This window comes from Furipterus horrens, unplaced genomic scaffold (genome assembly GCF_987537825.1).
Source record: "Furipterus horrens unplaced genomic scaffold, mFurHor1.1.pri manual_scaffold_6, whole genome shotgun sequence".
NCBI classification, from domain to species: domain Eukaryota; kingdom Metazoa; phylum Chordata; class Mammalia; order Chiroptera; family Furipteridae; genus Furipterus; species Furipterus horrens.
In genome coordinates, this window is record NW_028327176.1 from 171,048,182 (window position 1) to 171,074,171 (window position 25,990).

A 25,990-nucleotide genomic window follows, 5' to 3' on the forward strand; every position below is an offset into this window, starting at 1 on the left:
TAGGGTACGTAACAATTTTCTACTTTATTTCAGTACAATTTTCAACATACAATCTACTATTTTTTCAAGATATTTGAAGACTTAAAACAAAATTTCTATAGACTACTTGCAAACAGTAAAATTTAAGTAAAATGCTTACATTCTTATTTGAAAACAAAAATCAGGTAAAAAAAAAAAATGGTGGGTGCAAGCTCTGCTCTCTGTTGCAATCTCACTTCAGATTTACTATTCCTGAAAAGTGAAAGAAAGGAAAAAGAGATTAGCAAAGATGCAGAATATGAAAATGATCCATAATAATCACTGTTCCTAAAAATTAAGTAATTAACTGGCCCACCAATCCCAAAAAAGCTCTGTTAGAATCACTAACAACTTGAAATTTTCTACCTTTTCTTCTTTACGTCTGTCCTTCTTTTCTTCATTATTTTCCATGGTCTCTTCTTCATCTTCAACAATGCCGTCCCCTTGGTATTTGTCATGAGTCCATTTTGGACTGCTACCTGATTTTTTGAAGTTAAAGCGCCCTCTGCCACGCTGAAAAGTACCACGACCTCTTCCTCTTTTGGCCCAATAATCCACACCATCATCTCTGTCATCATGCTACAGAAAGGTTAAAAACAATCATCAGTGAAATGTCTTTCTTGAGGGAAAATGATTATATCCTCAAATCATTAAGTCATGGTATAAATTTTCTGAAGATTTAATATATGAGATTGCTAATGTCCTAACTAGAACACAGTAAAACTCAACTTTTCAACAAAAATATAGTCTATTGTCAAAACAAATAATTACATTTACTGCTTGGTAACCCAAACATAAAGAGCCGCTCAGACGATTTTTTGGAGAATATCAACTGCTAAATTACTGCCAATTATCAGATTTTACTTTCTTCTTTCCCATTATTTCAATCTAAGTCCACTTGTTACTAATTAAACTGCATGTAAATGAGATAAAATAACCAATATTCTTCCAAAAAAATTTTACCTTAGTCATAAAGATGGAACAAGGTCATAAAAATCATTACTATCAACATTAAATAAAACAGATGGTATGAATAAATTTACATACAAAAACAGATTTTTTAATCCTACTGGGATTTAAATCTAAATTAATGTATATTACACATCAATTTGGGCTTGGTGACCTCACATCCCAAATCATGATGGCATGGTCCCTAGAGAAATACCTCAACTTATTTCTTCTTCACAAACCTTAAGTACTGTAGCTATTACATTCCAACCTTTGTTTTTTCATTATTTGTATCAAATTGAGATGTTTCCCAAATTACAAATTATATTAATGAAAACAATCTGCAAAACTGAGAAGTACCTGACTTTGTTGACAAGTAGATGAATATTATATCCAAAAATACAAAACAAAAAGCCAAAGTTCTCCTGTAATGTAATTTCATTAACTGCTGCTTCCCACCTTCACAAATGGGAAATAAAGCAAAATGATGCCCCTGTATGCGACAACCCGAATAAATGAAAACTGCACAAGTCACTACAACTTTTTTCAATTATGATATGAGCACCTTTTTCAAAACAGAACATATCTTTCTGCATTCTCACGCAATACAGATCACTCTCCTGCCTGCATGACTTAAAAAGCTGTTACACATATAAAAAAGCACTTAACAATTTCTAATAATCTTATCTTTACCAAACCAATGAAACATCACTAGCTAGAAGTATGCATGCCTTCAGAAAGAAGAAATTTAGTAACTATCAAAAGTTTACATTTCAATGTTGTAAAGTTTAATTGTAAACTGGAAATAAACTTTTTATTTTATTTTATTGTTGTTCAATTACAGTTGTCCCAATTTTACCGTTGTTCTCCCCTGCCCCTCCAGCACCTGAGTCCCAGTCAGTCCCCACCCTGCTGTCCATGTCCATGGGTCCTTTGTACTTGTTCCTTGACTAGATCCTCCCACTTCTTTCCTCCGCTAGTGTGCCATTCAAAATAATACCCATGCAACTACATAATTTCAGACTCCCTTTTGGTAGCAGCACACTCAACTCCAGAGTTTGTGTTTTGTTTGTGGTGTTTACAAAGTATTCCATAAATCTGCGGGAAGCACAAAGGTTTTACAGTGAGAGGCATGGGTTTATATCTTTAACAGAAACCATGTGACTTTATTTCCTCATTAAAAAAAAAAAAAGAGAACGCGCCTTGAGGAAATATAGATGATCTGTGGAAAGTGCCCAGCCTAGTGTGTGACAGGAAAAGACTCAACTGTAGTAGTACTAAAGTTTTATAGTGTTTACTAAGGGAAGGCATTTTCTGAGCACTTTCCATCTATTTACTCATTAAATCCTCACAACCACCCTGTAAGGTACTGCTACTAATCCCCCTTTACAGAATGAAAAAAACTGAGGCACAGAGAATTGAGTAACTTGTCCAAGGCGACAGAGTGGTCCTTTCCAGTGCCCCTTACAATATCACCCACTGAATACACTTCCCAGGTATCTCGGTGGCAGTAAAAAATTATCATATGAGGCAGTTACGGGTAGAAAACAGGAAGAAGCAGTGGCAAAGCTAGATTATGAGTTGAACCATTATTTTAAATTTATAATCGTGTGAAACTGGGTTAAAAAACAAACAAAAATTACAATGGCTAGAACATTATGCTATGTACTTCAGAGGTTATCCTGGCATCTAAGTGACATTTTGATGCTAAGTATACTAACTTTTAATCCTCAAGTTCTAACACCCACAATTTAATATTACAACTCCCAAAATTAGTTACTTCAGAAACGATAAAGGGACAGAGAAGTTAGATACACAGCCAAAAATACGTCACAAAAAAGGCCATATTAGAACAAAGATTTTATAAATCCTCTCATCTCTTCCCTATAGAATGATCAAGTTTCAAAGTGTTAAATTTATTAAAAACCCAATCTTGAACCCCCTTTCCCACCAGGGGTTTTCTCTTCCTCAGAATACACAAATCACCACCGAGAACCTGCCCACTGCAGCACGTTTCCACCACCTGATCCAACTTCATATACTCGCCCCCTCGTAGAATTTCAGGTTCTAAGACTATATTATCTCTCCTGGAGTACTTATTATTGAAAATATTGCCATATCTGCATAAACCCCAGTTTTAAGATGGGAACCTTCAGAAAGGAGTGCAACAAATTACTCAGTACTGGAAGGATGCTTGCAAAACCCAGTCTCTGGAACCCATACACGCGTTCCAATTCTGACCCCACTTCTACTGCCATGGAACTTTAACCTGGTTCAGGCTGCTCAATCTCTGTGGACCTCAATGTTTTTCATTTGTAAAAGATGAAATAATAGCCCCACCTCAAGAGGATTTTATAAGCATAAAATAAATTATTACATGTAAAACAGAATGTTGCATAGCATAGTACATATTCTCATCATCATTACTAAGTATTGTTTCATTGATATGGACAAACCTTCCATGCCAGTAAATTATTCTGAAAGAACCTAGGGGAATTATCTACCATTTTCAACCTCATTTCCTCTAAATCATATTTTTGTTTATATTTCTAGTCTCAAAGCTAGCCAAGAAGTCAGTTATTTTTACAGAATATGCAAAATCTCTTAAATTTAAATATCCATGTAAAAACCAGTTACCATTTCCAATTGGCTCATTAACAAAATAATTTATTTATAAGACATAAATGAATTAATGTATTACTTCTAGTGAACATCACTCTGTGCCAAATGCACATTGTATGCTTAACAGAGAAATGAAAAATTTTAAGTATAACCCAGAACAGTGACATATAAAATGTTACTACTACTTTTAAGTGACTAAATTCTTAAAATAACATTCTTCCTTGATTAGTAAAACTGCTAATTACAGGCCAACCTAAAATGATTATGTCCCAATTTCAGATAAAAATGATACCAGGTTATGAAATAATGCCAGAGAAAAATGAAGGTCTGGCCTAAATTATTTGTAAAATATTAACAAGTATTTTTAAAAATCTACTACCTTCCCTCCCTCTCATTTCCCTCTTAACTTTCTGACCTTTCACATTTGATCTACGCTCCGGCATTTTTACCATCACTCACTCCTCACCACATCTTTGCAAAGTCCGCTCTTTAACCACTTCTCTTCTGAGTGACCCTACAATTGCTTTAGTTGTAACCTGTAAAATGATGATGACTCCTTTTTTTTCTCTCTCTAGACCTCTATTAGCATCTATCCACGGCACATCTCTACTTGATTTCACTTAATCTCCTCAAATGGGTATCTTTCCCTTATATCCTCTATACCTTAAGAGAATTTCTTCTCACTACCAACACCCAACCAGTGGGTCCCTCAGTCCTCATAAATGTTACTAATTTTTCTCAAATCTAGCCCCTTTACTCCAGATAGTATCAATCAGATATATCTGTTCTCACAACCACAATTCTTCTCAAACTGCTTTAAATCCAAACTTCCACAACTTAGGTCCTGCTTTTGTTAAATTTTCCCAAACTTATAGCAATCATCTAGCCATCTGAGTACTGGAGTTCTCTGTTATCAAGATATTTCAGTACTTCTACCTACACCTGCCTATCTTTTAAGTTCAAGATTCAAGCAAAGGTACTTTACAAAGTTTCTCCTAATCACTCTTCCCTTTGTAATAATCCATTTCCTCCTTCGGAGAAAATCCACAATACATATTCAGAATGCTTATTTCTCCATGACTAGTCTCTAAGCCAAAAATGGGAATTATATCCTATCTGCCTTCCCATCCTTCAGACCAAGCATAAACAGTACTGTTAAATTCTTAAACCAAAAACAAGATGGATCTTTTAAACTATTCTATACTGTAACTGAATGGCTATCACTTTCCAGATAGTCAATTCAAGCAACTCAAGCATGAATTTCTCCTCATAGGAGCCTATGTTGAGCAAATATTATGCATAATGTGGTGTGTAAAAATTTAACTTTTTTTGAGTACCCAAAAGAGAGGCAAATGGGAACTAATTTCAGAAACAATTAGTGCCCATTCCATTCTCGAAACAAAATATCTACTTCAGAATACACTTCTATCCTCTAACTTAACAGATATGCCATGGACATTCATATTTAATCAAATACAGGGTGGAGCAAAAGTAGGTTTATAGCTGTTCCTATGAAAAGTAATACAATAAGTAATACAAGAATAAACTGTTCTACAAACTCATAACTATAAACCTACTTTTGCCCCACACTATAAATTCACAAAAGCCAAATAAATGAAAGATAGAATTCTATAAAACCAGCATTATTTTCCTTCTTGCTTCAACAAAACAACTAGGTCTTCACAACTAGTCTCTGAAACATGACTTCCCTGAGAAGCTAAGACACCTCGGTACTCATCACTAATTCATCTCAAAACTCATGACGAGCACCAAAACCGACAAGTACCAAACTATAAAGCATCTTCTCTTGCGGGATGGCACTATGACTCATACAAGTTGTAGCAAACACAATGAATCCTGAGCAAGTGTAGAGTGTGGAAACATTTTTTTCTCATCAAAATGTGAAGAGTGCAGGGTTTGACGAGTTCTGAAACTCCCAAGTACTGAACTATGACTGTACTTCTGGCAATAGTTCCGGTGTTTCCTTAAGTCTTTGTCTACAATGCAGGACAGACCCTTTTCCTCCATGTTGAACTGCAGAAAATTTCCATTGCTACCTAGTGAATCCTTCAGGACTCACCTCCTCTAGTTTCATCCCTTAGAAAATTACTCCAAGAGAGAAAAGCATCACAAAGAAGCATCAAATTACTGTATCTATTAACTTCTCCATAATGTCATCTTTCATCCTTTTTTACTCCAATGCAAGTTAATAGCCTTCCTGAAATCCTTAATTACATGTAGAACTCTCCTCGTCCTCCATTTAAACAACTGGCTGTGATGACGGAAGGTAAATCTTTATGAGAAGTTTCTGCAAATGTCACTGTCTATAGACAGATAAAGCATGTTAATGTTCTTCACTGAACGTGGCTATCAAATCAGGTATATTTTTAGATATCCTGATCAGCCCATAAGTGATGTCAATAAAGTACAGACAGGACTAAAGGGACCCACATTTTCAACTTCATGTGATCTGGGTAATAAATTTTTTAAAAGGTTTCCCACATTATGGTAAAATCTTATCATAGTAGTGGATTATCTGCACCCAGTATGCTTTGAATATTAACGCAAACCAAATAAACATAGATTTCTAACACCCACCAAGAAGTACTTCTTGCTCTTTGGGGTATATTCTGGATCCCATTCCTCTTCCTTCGGTCTCTTTTGAAAAGTAGTGTTTGAGTTGTTTGGACCAGTATTTGTCCCAGCAAAAACTCCTCTGGCTCTTCCTCTGCCTCTAATTCGAAACTGATTAACATTAACAAAGTTGTTTAGTAATGCAATCAACGGTATTTAAGTTGCATGCAAACTCTAATTTTACTGCAATAACAAAAAATATTCCCTAATTTCCTTCTTAAATCCCAACTCATAGCCAACAAGAGTGGAAAGGATGGCCATTTTACATTACTGCTTCCTGTGAGTAGGTTAAGAAAAAATGCACAAAATTAAGTGTTAGAATACTATACTTTCATGGCCTGAACTAGTATTTTAAAATAATCAGATAGTTCTTTTCCTTTTAACTAGCCAAAAGAGTAGTCTAATTCCTTTCAATTATCTTAGGAGCCAAGTATTTGACTACACCTATCACCATATAAGCAAAGCTCTTCTCTTTCCCAAATGATCTAATCAATAAACTCTGTAATAACCAAGTGGAACTCAATCAAGGTAGAAATGTGAACCTAGAAATTAAAGAGTCAGAAAGAAAATGCGCTACCATGAATTAAGTTATTAAAACACATTTTTTAAAACATGAGGGTAACATGTATACTATGTAGAATAAAAGGGATGATTTCTGTGATTGATACACATAAACAAGGACTTGAAGAAAACGGAAAAATTTTACAATACAGAGATGAACATATGGATTTTTTTTTAATGTTTTTAGATGTTTGTAAAACTAAGTGATTTAAAAAAAGCAGATCTCAATAACTTTCCTTGACTCTTAGATATTTAAGCACTATGTACAGTTATTAATTCCAGAGTTACGAAATGTACCTAGTTTATATAGATGCTTCTGGATCTCAAAATGGCATTTAAAAAATTTTTTTAATTAGGCAGAAACATTTATTTTTTTACTCTGTGTATAAAGAAGCATCATCTCAACTCCAGCCTCTCCTCCCTTCCACTAAATGGCATTTGTTAATGAAGAAGATACTTCAAATACCATTTCATTTTTCAAGACAAATTCTAACTGCAGTAAAGACGTAACAGACAATGTCTAAATCACTTCATTTAACTTTCCTTATAGATACAAAGTCCTAGCAAAATGATCAAAGATCATTTTATTACTTACAAAGGTTCCTCGTGGTCGGCTAACTCCTGCAAAGCCTGAGTATTCTTTCAGTTCATGGTGAGTTTTAAAATCTTCTTCTCTTTCCTTCTTACTCTCCTTTTCTTCTCGAGAACTGGGAGAAGAAGGTGATGCTGAAGAGGATGAAGATCGAGAATGATCTTGCTCTCTACTTTTATGTTTACTGAAAAATAAAGGAAGAAAACAAAAAAAAATATGTGCTATCTTTAAAAAGATGAAGACCCTGTTGACTCTTATAATAAGAGGGATATTTTTCAAGTCAAAAAACTATCCCCTATTAAAATGATTACATAACTAAAATGATTGGGTGTTAAACTTTTGACAGTCTGTTTCCATTCGCCTTCAATATTTGGTTTACATCACTACTGAAAAACATACTATGGCTTGCTAGTTAGAAACTAGCAGTCTGGAAACTTCAAGTATGAGGTTCAGTCCTTCAATATTTTTAATTTATTTTTTGTTATTTTAAGGAAAGAAAAAGAAAAGTAGGAAAAAGTAAGAATGTTCTTAAAGGCCAAGTTTCAAAATGACTGCAGTTTGTATACCATGGGTGAGAACAGTTGGTATGGTTTGGGCCATAACTCCGTTATAGAAATAAAAAACATACATTACAAATACCAGCCATAATAAAAACACAAGTAAAATCCATTTACCTAATGAATACCAAAGAAAAATAAATAAACAATCCCCCAAAACAGTTATCTATGATACTTAGTATTCCTATTATTTATTTGACTCTATGGTGATCAATTTTATGATTCTAATGCAACACCCGAAAAGGTCATACCTGCAGTAACTCTTACCACTGCTAATAGTATCCATGGAAACATTACTTTGAAAGACTAATACACATTGCTATTTCAGAAAAACTAGTCCTTCCTCCCCCCCCATCTCTCCCAAGTTAAACCACTAGATATCAGTTTAAAATTCTTGTACTCTGGGTGTTATGAGTTGAAAAAGTGCGGAATCAAGCATAACGAACCAAAGTTCTTACACAAACTGTTTCTAGAAATGCACTGCATTGAAGTCCAACCTCCTGATGTAGCCTGGATAATAGGACACATTAATTTGTCATTTTTTTTTTCAGTGTTAGCTTGCTATTCCAAAGTTTTTGTCCTCATCCACCATAAGCCGTGTAAAAGACAAATACATTTTTGCTGTAAAACAAATAATTTTAATTGTTTAAATTTAAACATTCGATTACACAGTCAAAATTGAAAGCAATTAAGCTGACAATTATTAAACGCTAATTAGAAGCTAAAACCTAATTCAGACAGTTTTAACAATTACCTGTCATCTTTGTATGATTTGAATTCCTTGTAATCTTTTGGAGTTTTTTCTTGTTTTCTTGACCCACTGGATTCCCTGGAGCCCTTGGAATCCCCTCGTTCTTTACTTCTTTCTTTTCTCCGACGATCAATGTCATGCCGAAGATCAGCAGAATCACACCTTAATTTTTTGTCTCCCTATAAAAGACAGATGTAAAACAAATTTCAGGGCAGATATAGAAAAAAGGATGTATATATATATAGAGAGAGAGAGAGCGTGCCAAATTTTATGCCAGTTTCTAAAGTGAGATTTTAGGATCAGGAAAAAATGGATCATAAACTACTTCTATACTTAAGTTTTTGTTAAAAAAAAATGTACTTGATTGTTTTTACTGAACATTTGTGTACACAAGTGTAGTGAGACTGGGAAGGTTATTAAAATCTAATTATCTTGAAAATGTCCTAAGTTTTTGTTCAAAGCAACATAAACTTTTGTACAGTGTAATGATATATTTTTCTGCTCAGCAATCCTCATTATCATACCTCACCATTACAAAAGCATTTTTTTTTTAACAAACAATGACAAAGGTTATAATCTATACTTGTGGTGTAGCCATTTGCCTATAAAGTTAAGGTATCCTAAAGTAACGGTTCTAATTACTTAAATCTCATCATCATCAAGCTCTTTCCAAAGAAGTTGACCAACCCAATAAAAACCAATTAAAAAAAGAATTCTGTAATTTCCATAACATGCAACCGGAATGATTAATTAAAGCAATTGAAGTTGAACAAAAGTAGAAACAAAGTCAGAAAGGCATTATTCCCAGTCCTGTACTCAGTATCTTAGGCCATATACAGCCCTTTCTCAATTCATGGATTGTAACGGACATTAGTTTAACTGGGTCACAATTCACCTCCTTCTTGTTCCATTGCTTTTTCAAATACTATATAATTTAGGAAGATGGAAAGAGGAATCTAGGAATGAAGAAAAATTACACATCAGTAAGATGCTAATAATGTGGACAATCCTTGCTAACAGTCAACAATAAGTAGTACTGGGAAGTCTAGCTATGATAATTCATAAGCATTCATAAACTAGAAAGTATAAATATATCTCCAAATGAAAACTACTCACCTATTTGGTCCCAGGCCAATCAAGAAAATCTAATCAAGAGCAAGAAACCTTCCTATTCGCCTAGGTATTACCAACCCCACAAGTAGCAAAAGCTAAGGAAAGTGGAAGTAGTTTGTAAAACTCCAAGCTATATGTGTATTTCACATTAACACATATGCTAATTATTCATTCAGATAAAAGAGCAATGTCATATCCTCTTATCCATCCATTTAGTAACCACTATTTTCCTCCTCCAGATCAAAATCTGGTCTGAGTAATTAGAGAAGCAAAATACTCAGTGTCAGAGCACAAATATAGACTAAATTGTTGGCAGAACAAAACCGACACTGATTCCAGGGCATTGAAAGTAAAAGTCCAAATTAGTATTCACTTCTCAAATCAGTTTTCCCAAGATCAATGTGCTCCATGCAAAGAAATGATTTTCTTTCTGAGCTCTGAATTCATATCTATTGTTATATTTAAAAATTTGTACACAACTGTTAATAAAAGCTTCTAATAATAAAAGTACTGACATTTTCATAATAACCCCATTGTTCAACAACTCTCCAAAACAGATGTATTCTTAACTTTCTGATTGGAAAACCAATGTCCAAGAAGCTGAACATTTTCCAAATATCAGAGACAGTATTTGGCGACTGCCAGGATTAGAACAAAGCAGTACTTCCAAGTCACCTAACCTTTTCATTACAACAGTTGATCTCTTTCTACTGTATTCTACACACTTCTAATAGACTTTCATGGCCTGTCCCATGACTGGCCTACCTAGAAAATGTCAATTTTGAATTATCAGAGTATATCAAAGCCCCACTAATGACTGAACTCCATTCTCACAGAGCGTCCCAAGCCAGTCATTCATAGGCTCCTCTCTAGTTTAAAAACATTCACCCCCCAAATCCACAAATATTCCAACAGTGACATAATTTTTGTTCCAAACATTTGTTTGTAAATCAGTTCTTAAAATGCTTATTTCTTAGTCCAGGCCAAAAATGTCCAGAAGCACTGGTATTAATTCTGTGAAGAACCCTGATACTAATTCAGGCACACGTAAATCAAGAAATACTTATTCTAGCTCATCTACTTCCCCTCAACATTTTACTGAACCCTAATACAATTTGTATCACTGCTTTTATAATTTTTCTTTGTCTACCCATTGATTCTTCACTCTTTCCTTAGAAGTAATGTCTTCCTTTCATTAGCATTTTTTTAAATTACTTTTGATTTATGGAGCTTTTCAGATCTTGCTCTCTGCATCTGGCAACTGTTTGGCTCAAATAAACTCATAAAAATTCTCAAAAAAAAAAGTACTCTTGGTTTAACTTAGATACACATTATAGTGTCAGCTTAATTTCTTCTTGAAAGGAACAATGTGTGTGTGTAAATATGTATGTACATGTATATATATAGTGTATTTACAAGTTAAAAATAGAAGTTACCTGTAGAAATTTTGCCTAGACAAACTATGTTTCATACAGTATCATTAACAAAACTGAACTTAACATGAAAAGAATTTTCCCTCCAAAACATACCTTTTGAATTTCTTCTTTAAAAACTCTCTCTTCCCCTGCTAAACGGGTATGCTTCCTCAGGGCACTTGGAGAGATGTCAATTCTCCTTAATGTAAAATAAAGTCTAGTCGTAATCACATTAACTTAATGGTTCTGAAAAATCTTTATAATTTTTCATTTTTTTTGTAAAGAAAGTACTAGACAGTTATTTCTCTCCTGATCGACTAATTTAGCATAGTAAAATTATTAACCAAAACTATTTCCATTAAAAATGAATTAAAATGTTTCAACCAGATTTTTATATACAAAGCCTGACCTTTCAGAATGTCAAACTTAATCATCAAAAAACAATTTTAACTAAATTGTTGTAATTTTGAATACCAATCATTATACAATATAAATTAATTAATACCATCAATGAAAACAAAAATAGGATCATTTACTCCTAAGTGACTCCAGTATTTTTACTATTCAGTGGATCTTTAGTTTTAGTCTGGGCCTCTCCTTGCCTTTTAAGCTAGTGTCAGTTGCAACCCCCCAGTCCTTCTTCAGTAATCACCACCAAAAACACACCTACTATGTAATAATAAGCACTAAGTTATATATTTTATAACCAATAATACTAATAGTCACTACTACCCTGAAAAGTAGGCACTATATCTCATTTTGTACATGGAAAAGAACTAATGTTTGGAAATTAAATAACTTGTTCATCATAATGCAATTACGCGACAAGCAGAGCTAAAATTTGAACATACTTACACTTGTCTGACTTCGACATTCATGCTCTTTTCATAAAGAAAGTTCCACCTCTTCACCAAGCATTTAAATTGTATAAATGTATTGGCATTAAATTTAAGGGTTACTCTAAGCATCCAACCCCATCCCCAAAAACAAATGTGGTAACTATTTTAATTCCATACTAGGGAGTGACAAAGAGTATTTCAAATTCTAACAACCAGTTTAAACAAACAAAAAAGTAAATGAATAAAAATAATAAATTACAGACATATGTATTCAAGGTATAAATCAGGAATAAAACCACGATCATCTGTATAGTGATGATAGCATAGTGCCAATGTAATCTTGTTTAAACAAAATAGTATTTTTATATGGCCATTCAATAGTACACATACCTGTGTATCTCAGGGCTCTTTTGCCGGGTACTATGTTCTTCAGTGGCTTTCTGATAGGAAGTGAACCTCTCGTTTAGGGACATCGCAGGTGATTTGAAGTACTGCTCTGTTGATTTAGGAGAAATACTGCCCAATTAATTACATAGGAATTTTCATTTGTGACAGAAGGGCATGTAGCAGGTGAAAAGAAAATAAAAATACTCAAGAAACCTATCAGAAGAGAATCAAGTGTTACAAAGAGCTCCTCCTACCCTGTCCTTTTTATTATATATGACTCTTGTAACCTCAAAAGAAATCTGATGCAAAGTTTCTCAAAGGTCCCTGTCAATACTACATATAACCCAAAAACAAGAGATTAAATTGAGTCTCTAATTCCATTTCAATAACGCACTACTTCCTCAAACGGAACAAAAACAATGTCACTATCCTTATACCGTGCCAATATGAACAAATGAATTTACTTCAAGTAATCATTTGCAGAAAACAAAAATACTGAAGTACATACATAGCTGGTTTTAATAAACTAATAAAATTTTTTCATCAAGAACTATACTGACAACAAAAATTGGATTTAAGAAAAAACTGAATACTGCTATTTCAATTAGAAAATATTTTTTCAATTAACTTTCATTTATTACTCCAAAAATCTGGCATCTTGGCAAACCTGACAAGCACATTTGACATTAACGCCTTGCCTTTCTTTTAACAACTTTAAAATTAGTGATATCAATACTGACTAATTTTTCAACGAGTTCAAGATATGCTGTAAATGTAAAATACAAAGACGTATAAAGTCATGAAATGTTACATTACGAAGCAAGCTATCTGCTTAACAGGTCAACATACATCTGTGTCAACTTACCGCCCAATATCCAGCACATGTCTCATAACCAATCATTAAAACTTGAAACGGCCACTACAAGGGTAGTGCCTCAATCATAATTCCATGAAACCCAGGAATTTGAGCTAGCAACTCAGTTTTTATGCCACTTTTGCCAGGAAGACAGAAGATTCAACTTTGCCTGTATCTTTCAACAGCTATTTTACTTTGAAACATGGATTTTGCCATTTCAAAACATATTCCAGGACCTAGTTACAATGAAAAAGAAAACATCACTGGGCATTTTCAGCTCTAAATTAAGTCAGAGCTGTTCAGATCGGTTGCACAATACCAATAATAAAACATAACTACAGTTCTTTAAAAAAATAAAAATGAAAAAAAAATTGTATCAAAACCTGATCTCAAAATTCAGCAATAAATTCTAAAATGTGGAGACAGGTAAAAAAAAAAAAAAAAAAAAAAAAAAGGTGAAAAAAGAAAAATGTTAATGCTTCATATTTTGTGTACCACAGTAATATGGTCATGAACAGGTTCACAAACCTAGTTATAGCCAAATTACAAAACTCATTACCATGTTTAAGTAATTACAGTAAAAAAAAAAAAAAATTAACTGTTTTGAAATATCAAGTGCATAAAGAATTGCTAGTGATGAGTTTCAGCTATTATGAGTTGTTCTCCTATCAAAAGACAAACTTGATTTAAAAAATGGCTTTTAAGACCAACAGCCATGGAGATTCCTGAGTAAGAATCTATTTCATAGTACACCGCCTTTTAAACATAAAGACAAAAAAACAAAACCTGATCGCCCAAAAACTCATACCCTAAACCTCTGAAAGTAATTAATTTGTAACTAGAATTATAACCTGACGAAAACCACATCATTACTTCAGTTGAAATACCCTTTATCATATTTAGTACCTAAAGAAGTCTCATCATTATTGTCCTAATTAGTCGTTATTCATGTAATCACTACTAATCTAATATTCTATTAAATTTCTTGAATCTGTTTCCCCTTTAAAAATCCTAATAATTTTCTCTTTATCATGTAAAAAAGCTAGTATTACAACAAATTAAGTACCACAAAAACAAGAGAGGAAATTAATACTGTTTCTCCACTGGGTTCAGGTTTTTAAAGTTGAGAAAAATTCTTAATAAATATTATCCAGTAACAATACTGCTTGACTTATAAATCTATGCCAAGAGTAGATTATAAGTCATATATAATGATGCAATGAAAAGAAAATCTGTAAGCATGCTGCACTTCACACAAAGTATAATGGCACATTTCAGAAAGACTTTGAGTTAAATAAACCTACATCATGTTTTACCATGATATAAATTTTTAGGAAACGTTTTAACTCCAAACATTTCAATCGCTTTTTATAAATATCTTCCTGCTAGCAAGACTAATATCTCTTTTCACGAAACACTTTTTCCAGATTTTTAATGGCATCTGTATACCTGCTATCCCTGGGGTACACTGATTATTAAATACAGATGTTCATCTTCTTTTACTTACTGGAGAAATTTAATACACAATACTATACATACCTTTAACATGATGAACCAAGGATACAATGTGCTGAATAAATGACTCTGAAGTGCTTTTGCTGGCCTGTGGTAACTTAATGTGGTCAAAGATGGATCGGAATTCTTGCTCCTTCTTGACAGAATGGACAAGTGTACTAGCAAGGAGCCTGTCTTTAGTCAAGGAAGCAGGTCTGGAACATATCCGTACACACACACACAAACAAAATATAGCATTGGTTTCAATATGGAAATGGGAAATACATTCAGAAAATGAAATAATTAACTGGATATTAACTAACCACCCACATTTTACGTCATTTTATTTACTGGGCATCCATGTGGAATTACCTGTTAGAATCATCAAGAGGAACAGGGGCCATTTTGAGTTTGACTTCAGGTCGATGAGAATCACTGGCTATCATTTTGATCCTAAGTGGGCTCTCTTCTCTGAAGGTAGACTTTTCTCGAGCATCCAGATTCTTGTGTAGAGGGGGACTGTAATCAAAGAGGTCTTTGAGCTTTTCAGACTTTACCTGCTCAGGTGACTGAGTTTCTTTCTTTACTGTTATTCTCTCAGAATTTTTGTCGTCTTCCTTGTGCTTATCTTTTGTAGTGCTAGGCCTTTCCACTACATATCCAGTCTCTTTAAGTTTATAATTTTTTTCTTCTCTAAATCCATCACTTTCTCTATTGCCTTTCAGTGAAACTTTGGACTTGTACTTGGTTCCTTCCTCCTCAGTATTCCGGTGAGATGCAGTAGCAAAATTTTTACCCTGATCTGCAAGGACTGACTTCCTGAACTGTCTATAATCCTCTGTCTCCTCTGTGTCATCCCCTTCTGAATCATTAAACTTTTGTTTTCCAGACTCTTTATCACTGAAGTAATCTAGAGCTTCCTGATCTTCCCATTCTCCCTCTGCCCTCCCTTTCTCTGATACTTTCTCCTTTGGAGCCTCCTTTTCCCTGGTATTACCCCTATCAAGCAGGAATACTCTAGACTCTTCATCTGTGAACCTGTGAATAAGCAAAGAAGAGCATGGTAACTCTGGATTGCATTCACTGTGGATAATTTGCATACTTAAGTGTGCTGACCAATACCACAGGACCAGTAATAAGAGAAAAAAGCCCTACTCCAAGTGTTTTCTGATTCCACTTTTTAAATAAAACTTATCTACTGAGGTTTTAAATAAATGTATATAATAGACTTCCTTAAGTTTAAAAAAGAAAGTCATTCTCAAATACTGATCTATTCAGTCACAGCTCACAATTCTGCACTAACAAATCCAAATTTCCAGAGATTCTACAGCATACAACACAGCTTAAGTTTAATTTCTGGACTAAGAACCACTGGTAAACAATATACTTATCTATTAGAATTCTACTTTTAATTATACACAAAATTTCAGATTATTTTATTCACTTATTCGCTAATATAAAAAGTTCACGAAAGTGGACTTTAATGTAGTTGATAATATTAAATACTCTATCTGAATCATAAAATAGTTCATATATACTTTGCTGTAGAAAATGATTTGTCAATATTGAGTACAAACGATGCATCAAGTTCAGTAAGAAAATTAATCCTAGATTGTACAGCACTGTATACAATAGCATCTTGCTCTATTTCCTTATTTTTAAGTCGATCACACTACACTAGCAAACAATTTTCCATGAGTTTTTTAGCAACACTTGAAATCAGAATTTAAACAAAGTATGTTTAAAACATCACTAGGTCAGATAGCATTATCTTCTCCATGGTAAGGCAGATTTATTAAAATATGGCAGCTGGACTGTTTATAATACCACACAAGATGATGAAATAGATTAATTAGTTATGCAGATCACATTATAATGAAGAGAACAAAATAAGCTTTTAATGCTCTAACATTACAAAACTAATCTCTAAAATAAATTGTTTTTACATATTAGCTATCAGTTATACTTTATGCTACTCAATTCTTCCTTGTTTACATTAACTCTGAACTTACTGAAAATGGATAAAATTAAAAAGGATGAATATAAATTTGTTAAAAACTAAACTTCTGAAGTTAAGGAGATGTGAGTAAATATCAATTTGAAATTAACTTATAAAGGAAGTTGAGCAAAAATAACTAAATACAAACCATAATGCAATTTAAATCTTCTAAGAAATCCAAATAGAATTCAAAGAATAAACAATGTTTTAATCTATATTCTCTACTTTAGTTCTTACCTTTTTAAGAATTTTCCTGTCTTTGCAGTTTCCTGATCTCCACTATCAGGATAAAAGGAGGAACGTCCCCTAGCCTCATCTCTTGGAGCATTCTGTGGTGTGATTGTCTTTGCAGGGCTTCTTCGTGAAGGGATGTGATGAATTGGACTATTCTGAGAAGGACTATATCGACTAGATCCATTTCCAACAGAACCAGACCCAGACCTTTCAGGACTATGCTGAATGGAATGTGAATGCTGAGAGGGGGTGTTTTTTGCAGAGTGAACTGTACTGAGCATGGGTGCATCAGAGCAAGATGAACTCTGACTAGGTGGGGTAGCAATTGGCGAAGGACTATGGGGTGATCTGGGACTATTATCATAAGCTGAAAGGCCAGGCCAAATATCACCAGATGTGGCTGATGATTTATTAAATTCATCAATAGATTCAGATGGGTCATGTTCAAATGTATCTTTTGTTTCCTCCTGTGATTTGTTTTTCAGAGGACTCTCTTCTTGGGGCTCCCCTTCAGATTTTTTGGTTTGTTTTTCCTGAGACCCTCGTCTTTTAGAGACAGGAGATTTGCTATATGGGGATGAAGAACGAGAAGAGGATGATCTTGGAGACCTTGAGGATCTATATGACCGGCGAGATCTGCTTCGGGATCTTTGAGAAGAAACGGATCTTCTTTTTGGACTCCTGGAACGGGAACGACCTCGTCTAGGACTTCTTGAGTGTCTTCTATTCCAGACAGGTCTATAGCCACCTCGATGATATCTACCTCCTCCACCTTGATAATACCCTCTACCCCTTCCTCTGTACCCATACGGTCGTCTCATTCCTCTGTTATTTCTGTAATCTCGTCGATAATCTCTAGAATACATACGATCTCTACTACGAGATCTTGAATACGTCCTGGAACGAGACCTAGAACTAAAAGTGAAATAAATATCAATGCAATAAAAACAGACTATTCCATCTTACCATTCTAAATAATCCAGGTTAAATAAAACAAGTATATCAATTGTTAAAGCTAAATATGTACTTTAAAAAACAACAATTCATATATAAGAGTTTACTGTTTTCAATGAAGCAGGTCTCATTTCTAAGGTAAACACTGAGAGAATAAATTAAAGGCCTTAGAAATGAAGACACAGAAAATGGGGGAAAAGGCATACTCAGCAGAACAAATTATAGTACATTTTTTCAAGCACTTAAAATGATATGGAAATAATTTTCAATGGCACAGAATACTCATCAATGAAATACCAGTGGCCAAATGTATACGTAACATAAAATCAGGCTTAGAAAAATAACACAGGAAAAATCATAACCTAGTATTAATTCTTAATAAAGTTTGCTTTTATTTTCAACTTATGATTTCTATTTTCTGTGCTAAGTATGCATTCCTATTTAGAGAAAGACAACCAGACTTAAATCATTTTTAACAAAAGAAAAAACTTATAGAGACCCCGAGTCCGAAATAGTAAGAAACTGTGAAATAATGTATAGATTGCTTACTGTCAAATAATTGTTACCTTATCCAATTCATATCAACATATAGAAAAATACAAGAAATCCACCATTTGGTGCACCATACATTAAAAATCTGAGATACAGAGTCAAGACTAGCTGGATTCTAATCTAAACTCTGCCATTTACTATCTTACAACCTAGTCAATTCTCAATTCTATAACTCTAAAATGAGAGTAACACTACATGAATTTGACAGGGTTCTTTAAAAATAAAATATGTTAATAAACTTAACGATGTGTTGTCACAGTAAGCATTTCATAAATATCAGCTGATGATTATCATTAAGACTTAAAAGCAGGATAATTCACCTGTATCTCTTCTTTCTAGAATGTGACCTTGATCTTGATCGAGAACTAGACTGTGATCTAGACTTTGATCTTGAAGAATGTGATCTAGAATTGGAGCGACCCATTTTTCTCCTAGTAAAATGAGACCAAAAAAGGTTAAAAAAATAACATTATAACTGAAAAAGTTTCACATTATATAACTTATTTTCAGATACAAATTAAATTTTATAAGATAAAAATTTCTCCAAGAATATTATTCATCATCATGCTTTTCAAATGAATACTAAGCCAGTCAATTATTCCTAACTAAAAATGGTATTTTCACCTGCATGAAAGGTATTGTATATATCGAAGACACAACAGAAAATTTCTATGGACTGCCCCACCTATGTGCCTCAATCCAAAAGGAAGGAGCTGCAGAAATCAGAAAGAGCAATGACAGACTGCAGTAATGTTAGACGTTATTCCATACCCAATACAAATGCCTACCTCTCCTGTAAAAAAGATAAATAATCAAGTATTACAGATAAGGAACCTGAAACAAAGAAAACACAAGTGGCATAATACTAAAGAAAAATAAACCTACCAGACTGTCATCACAATGCTTTATGGCCATGAAATAGGACTAAATTGACCCACTTCATGCATACAATACTGCCTGGAATGGTGGACAGTCTCTTAGTATATATAATAAAGACCACTAAATCTCTCAATAGCTGGCGTCATGGGCTCTACTATCAACAGTCATGACTGCAGAATAAAAGTGGACTCATGACACAATGCCTGGTCTACCCTATAGCCTTCTGGTAAGATGAGACTGGAGAGACTACTGCAAGAAAGAGATTGGAGCTGTAAGACAAAGAGAATTGGGTACCAGTATTCTAATTTTTCTAAACACTATTTATTATCTAATTATAGACCTCAGAAATCAGTAACAGTATTAATGTTTCTATAAAAGTGACACTAAACCTCTAATAGCTTGCAATTGCCATATATTTAAACCATTTCTCCTACAACAAAGTATTTTTTAAGGCATTTATTTTACCTGCCTTGACTTTACTCAGTATTATGCAATAGTATTTAAAAGTACTAAGATGAGTTGAGTTAGAGATAAAAGTAATGATAATGTCTGCTTTGTTCCTCATCAAAAAACATAAATGACAAATCAAAATATCCGATATTTATCTCAAAATAAAACATAACTATCCTCAAATAGAGAAATATCAGCTCTGTCTTCTCTCACTCTTTATTCTAGGAAATATATACAGTACGCGCCTCAGAATTGTAGTGAGGACTAAATGAGTTGACATATGTAACACAATAAAAGATTTAGTACATAATAAGCAATCAACTTTAATTACATTAACACCAATTGTAATGGGGGGGGCTAAGTTATGGAACTCCTCCTGTATGTATAAGGGAAGATCAGTTTAACAAGCAGGATTATTTTTGTCTTGCTTTTCTTTTAAATAGCTTTGTGTGTTCTGAGTCTTTTAATAGATAGAAGAGACGCAACTTAGAAGCAGGAGAGCTAAAAAGAATCTTTTTCCTAAAACTAACTTTTAAAATCTGGCTTACTTCATACAAGTCACCAAAACAAAAACAAAAAAACTTCAGACCACATCACTTTTAATCATTCAGCCTGAATCAGGTTTTAATCAAATAAGCCAAACTGAAAACTAGAAAAAAGAACGCTGTGTACCTTGGGTTTTACGCAGGATCAAGCAGTCAAGTGAAGTCTTTGTGATACTGTAAAATTCTTCCTGGAGAGAATGTTCTCAGAGACTGAACTCTAAATTCAAATTCCTGGCAAAAATAAAAAATGTTTAACTTATGTTAAATTAAATACACTGTTTACAATGCCTCATTCTCAGCACTACAATAAACTCTTAATAAAGGCACTAATGATTTCAGGAAAGGAGTAACTGACTTAGGAAATAACCATAAAGCTTAAAAATTTTTTTTTGTTCTAATCAGAATACAACAGTGTATCATGAAACTGAGAGCACCTTTACTTTTTAATTTAAATACTTGAATTCTAATTTTAGCAACGTGGGCTTTACAAAACAAACATAAGCTATGCTGTCATCCTATCAGAAAATTCCAAAGTGATTACCGTAACACCATCTTGTCAGATAAACGTGGTTATTATTCTTAATGTTATAATTTATAACTTATCTAACGTTAATTTATTTTTAAAGCTGTTACTTATCTTATTCTCTCCTGGCCACTTTCTTTCATGCAATTTAGTTTCATCTGAAACTGATTTTTTACAATTCATACAACCACCATCACAAACCATTTTGACACATGTACAGCAGACATTCCAATAACAGAGCACGCAGCAAACTAAACAAGTATCAATTGGAAGCCAATACAATTCCTACTTTATTATTATTCAAATAAATTTGTTTTGCACAAAACATTAAGCAATTATCAAAATTGAAAAGGTTGGCCTGGTGAATAACATTCAGTTATTATCAATTACATGCAAAGGATAGTCAAAAAACACTAAGGGAACAAAAACTAAACTAAGGAATTCATAAACCTGTCTAAATGGATTTCAATATGAAATCTTACCAAGTACTCAACCCAACTAAAAATGCGATAAAATCAGAAATACAAAGTAGAGGAGATAAGATGAAACTGGTAAACCAAGAACATGTCACCTAAATACCCATGCCCTTACTGCCAGGGGAGATGAAGAGTGGAGTTCAAGCTAGGAAGGAGAAATAGAAACCTAGTGATTGAAAGAAAAACTAAAGTAAAAAGTAGCAAAAACAAAATAGAAACACAGATCAGAAACAAAGGATTTCTCAAGTGCATGTATATTTATAGTTTTAAAAATATTAACTCCCCCAAGTGGGCAGAAAAAAAACAATCTTCTAAACTGGTGTGTTATAAAACTTTATTCTGACCTAGAAATCCACTACTACTGAGATTCACTGCTAGAAGTGATACAAGTCTCATTTTAAGTTAACAAATCCAAAAGGCTAATTTTAATTTCTATATATCCAGACAAGAACCAACTGCCAAATCTCTCATGGTTTTTTGAAGTCCCAAGAAAATACACTAGAAATTGCAAAGTGAGAAGGGCTGTAGGCTGTTAGACTGATACATATTCCTGTGCACAATCTATAAACATATTCATCAAGTATCCATACTAAGAACTCAGTGGTCATATGTAAAATGAAACAATATAACATTTAATTATATTTAATATAAAATATAAGTAACATTTTATATTAGTAATACCTTATGTAGTCAGTAAAGGACTATAATCAACTCAGCTAATTTTTTTAATGTAATTCTATTCACAAAGCACTGTGCTAGGTATTATGGAGACATGACTATGTAAGAGATTCCTGCCCTCCAAAAACCAACTGCAGAGGAAAACAAACAAATCACAACAAACTAAATATCTAAACACCAACCATGTGCCAAGAACTGTGTTGACTTTAAAATCACCTCATTTAATACTCATAATCTCACGAGCTACATATAAATCCTATCTTTCAAATGCCAAGAACTCCAAGCTTCCAGAATTCCTTTGAATTTTTAAGGTGCTTATTACATGCCAGGCACTATTATTCTAGAAATATGGCATTTTAAATGAGACAAGTTGGATGTTTTGATTCTCGATTTCTTTGTTAATAAATCACTGTAAATTACACACAGGTTCAGCTAGTGTAACTAATGATTTTGAAGGTAGTTTCTATAAACTCCCAATCCAAAGCTCTGTGTAGAACTGAAAAGCTTTCTCCATTTCTATAAGTCTTCTCATCAAAAATCTAGTACAACTAGCTAACCACATAAGTCAGTCAATAAAGTCAACTAGAATGGAGCCCCTTCAAGTCCTAAAATACTATTCTTCTAAATAAGAATCAGCTCTAGCTAAATCTCCTTTGCCACCATTCTAATTAACTGAATTAAGGGGAATTAGTGTTTACCACAATGTAACACTGAAAGCAGGGCATCCTTTAAACAAGATGCTACAAGCCATCAGTAGACGGACTTGAAATTGGTTCACTATGAGTTACTTTACACACAATTCTTCCCTTCAAATTATGTATCCTGAATTGGTTAGGATAACATAAAAACACAAACTTGTAGCGGTTTTTCCTATGTAAAGGTTCTTTTCTAAACAAGTAGCTCAACCATTCCAAATACACTGCAACTGAAAAGTGAATTCACACGAAGGATAAAGAATTGTTCTTTTTATTTCCCCCCAAAATTTATAAGGTGCTGCTGCAAAAACATGTCTGAAGTAGCTAATCTCTTTACATTAGTTTTGGTCATACTTGTCCTCAACTTTGGTCTTATATTTTTTTTTCAATTATAAATGCTGTATAAAAAAAAAAAAGTTTGATGAATAAAAGTAGTTGCCAGTACCGCTGCTTGAATCTGATGAGATAAATCTTAAAATAAAGCCAACTTAGGGGCTTTGATGAAAATGAGGGCAAAGTCCCTACCCTCAACGCATCCACCAATCATGGCTGCAACACAAGTTTTCGCGATATAATGGGCTGAATCGCTTGCTGAAAGGACGTGGCTTCGCCTGTACTACTGGAGAACTGCCCTTTCGGCCCGGAAGTTATAGTACCGCTCTTAGGTAATCAGCTAAGAAGGCCCGTTCCCCACGCTACGAAGCTCTAACTAGGCACCAAGCGTAACTAGTGCACCGTTCCTCCAAAACACAGTCGGTTGCCAAGGGGACCCGAGAAGAATAACCCCCGAGAAAATTTTCCCGCAAAACCAAGGACCCAAGATGGATGCGAAATTCAGTTACTCAAGACAGAAGAGCAACCTACACAAAGCAGAGTAACAAAAATGAGGCGTAAATCGACGGGTAGCCTGAAGCCGGGGGGTAAAAAGTGTTCAAAGACGACACGAAAGGCAGTGGCGATCCTAGCCAATGAGGAGAACCCGAGTTGCACTTCTCGCAGCCTCGTGAGCTACAGGCGGGGAACCGAGAAAGGAGGAAGCGCGCGTGCGCGGGCCAAGCATTCACTCGGGAGCGCGCTGGGGTCCGCGCCGAGGAAATGGGGGAAGGGTTGAAAAGAACGATATGCGCACGCGCACGAGGAGGCCGCGCGGTCTGTGGGTCTCCACCAGGTTCGCAGCCAGCCGAACGGGGACCGTTCTCGCTGCTCACTCCCTACCCCCAACTTCTGGCACATAGTACCTCAAAAGCCTGACCGAAGCTGACAGAGAAAGACATAAATAACGGCACAACGTCTCCTGAGTTCTCCCGTCGCCGCCAACCCTCCACCATCCACAAAAGATTCAACAATATTAATTCGTCCGCGGTATTGACTACCCTTCAGTGAATTCACTACCCTGAGTGCAGCCCGAGGCCTACCTGACAGCCCGAAGCGCGATTCCCAGGACTTATCTTCGTTGTAACTACACAGCGGCCATTTCCCGACTCAAGAAGGAGAGGAAAACCATAGAGCTACCTTCGACGTTCTAGCTCACTTTCGTCACTTCCGATTTGGGGCGTGCCCCTGGTGCCGCTAAATATCCGGGCAAGCCCCGCCCACCCTGCCGCCTTAAACCGGCTCCCTGGCCGCTGTTAAGACGTTGCCTGGGGCTTTCTGGAAAGTCTCATGGCTGGTCTCGCGCGAAGTTCTCAAGGCCCCTCCCTTCGGCTTTAGCGGCTGCATCGGCGCGAATGGATAGTGGAGCGGAGTGATTTGTTAGGGGTGGTGGGTCGTACGTACTCATGGTGAGCTTTGCTGGCGGCCCTTCCTGGTTTTGCGGCGGCCCGCCGAATCTCTCTTTAGCCCCCGTTTTATTTTTTGGTTTTTTGGGGGGGGTCATGTAATCCATTCCTTTTGTGGGGCCCACTCAAATCAAGCCAGAAACAAAAAGACAATGTCACAGAGAGGAAAAGACCGGGAGGCAAGAAGAGGTTCTGTTAGCACAGGTCGTCTCCCTACGCCAAGAAGCACCGAGTTCCTTCTTGGACGCCTAACTGTAAACTAGGAAGTTCCGCTTTCGCTCTGATAATGTGCCAAACCTACTTGGATAGTATAAAAATGGCCATGACCTAAGACCCTATCCTGAGTGGCGTCTGGCCAATTCCGCTACCCCTAGCGGAGCTTTTACTGCAGAACTGCCAAGGGGCTTAGGCTGCCCTGGCGGTTTTCGTCACCGGACGCGTCTTTCCTCGCGACGTTGTCGAAGTTTTACGCCTTGGCCCCTCGAAACGCTGGCGTAGGCATAAAAATGAAGCAGAAGCTTAACGATGATGGGTGCCAGCTGAAAAACAACCCAACATACCTTGCTCTGCCAGAAATATAAGATTATAAATAGGCAAGGCGCGTTTGCATTGGATAGACTATCAAAAGCCATAGCACATTTTCTATTAATACTTCCCCGAGCTGCACTCTCTTGGCCTGTAACAGTTACTGCTTTGATGATGTTCAGGGACGTGAACTAAAGGATTTCAGAGTTGTAATTAGCAGCCAGTCTTCTGTCAGGTAAATGCAGTATCTGGCCCGAGTTGGGAGTGCAACACTATGCTTAGGGCACTCTGCTCACAACGCAATTTACCAACGCAACCAGAAAAAGTGCCTCGTTTTCATGGGATGAATTCCCGGTTTTCTCTTACTGTACAGGCTTCCCCTCACCCCACCACCACATTCAGATTATGGGAGAAGTAGTCTCTAGCCTGTATGGTGCATACTGGTAAATCCCAAGCATTTAGTAGGTGCTCAGTAAATATTGAATGGATGAACTATATTTAAAAAATAAAAACTAATCATTGAGGGCTCATGACTCCTCTATTCTGCATGCATATTTGGGTGGGTGGTGGGGAGACCACTTAGGGCTAACACCGCTTATCTATTGTTTTCAAAACACATCAACATCTCTCTGGAGTGATTTGCAGTCTAGGATATTTATCTTTAAAACCTTTCTCTGCAATTCTACTGCAAATGTATTGAAAATAAAGTCACCTTTTGGAGGCAGCTTAATTTTAAATAAGCTGAGGAAGTAAATTTCTCTTGAACTAGGTCCATTGATACACGATACTTAATTTTACCAACCTCTGAAATTTCAGGGTTTTGAATTTAGATCATGTTTTATGTATATTCACTGAGTTGTCTTATTTTAACCTGAAATTCCACCATTGCAACACCATTCTTTAAAATAAAACTTG

At 35.1% G+C, this 25,990-nt stretch overlaps 1 protein-coding gene across 9 annotated transcripts; it reads right to left on the reverse strand.

Annotated features, from left to right (window-relative positions):
- Positions 1–24,315, reverse strand: BCLAF1 (BCL2 associated transcription factor 1). 9 transcript variants are annotated; one of them, XM_090279887.1, is made up of 13 exons: positions 24,188–24,308; positions 20,528–20,631; positions 18,847–18,957; positions 17,024–17,929; positions 15,160–15,825; positions 14,833–15,002; positions 12,441–12,546; positions 11,326–11,410; positions 8,687–8,862; positions 7,379–7,559; positions 6,187–6,333; positions 385–597; positions 1–231 (listed from the first exon to the last, which is right to left on the reverse strand). In XM_090279887.1, the coding sequence occupies exons 3-13, from the start codon at positions 18,948–18,950 to the stop codon at positions 226–228; spliced, it is 2,760 nt and encodes a 919-aa protein (XP_090136013.1). In that variant the 5' UTR covers positions 18,951–18,957; positions 20,528–20,631; positions 24,188–24,308; the 3' UTR covers positions 1–225. The 9 variants fall into 9 exon arrangements, 8 of the variants coding, with proteins under 8 accessions (XP_090136013.1, XP_090136011.1, XP_090136017.1 ...); XM_090279885.1 differs by having other exon boundaries at positions 17,024–17,935; XM_090279891.1 differs by having other exon boundaries at positions 15,160–15,306; positions 24,188–24,307.
- Between the last annotated feature and the right edge of the window lie 1,675 nt (positions 24,316–25,990).

Bases quoted from the DNA above. Each gene is read 5' to 3' on its own strand.
- BCLAF1 (XM_090279885.1), bottom strand. From the start codon at position 18,950: ATGGGTCGCTCCAATTCTAGATCACATTCTTCAAGATCAAAGTCTAGA. The intron at 15,826-17,023 runs GTAAGAACTAAA...GCTTATTCACAG, and splicing joins ACAGGAAAATTCTTAAAAAG to GTTCACAGATGAAGAGTCTA. The intron at 7,560-8,686 runs GTAATTGTTAAA...TTTATTTTTCAG, and splicing joins AAATCATACAAAGATGACAG to TAAACATAAAAGTAGAGAGC.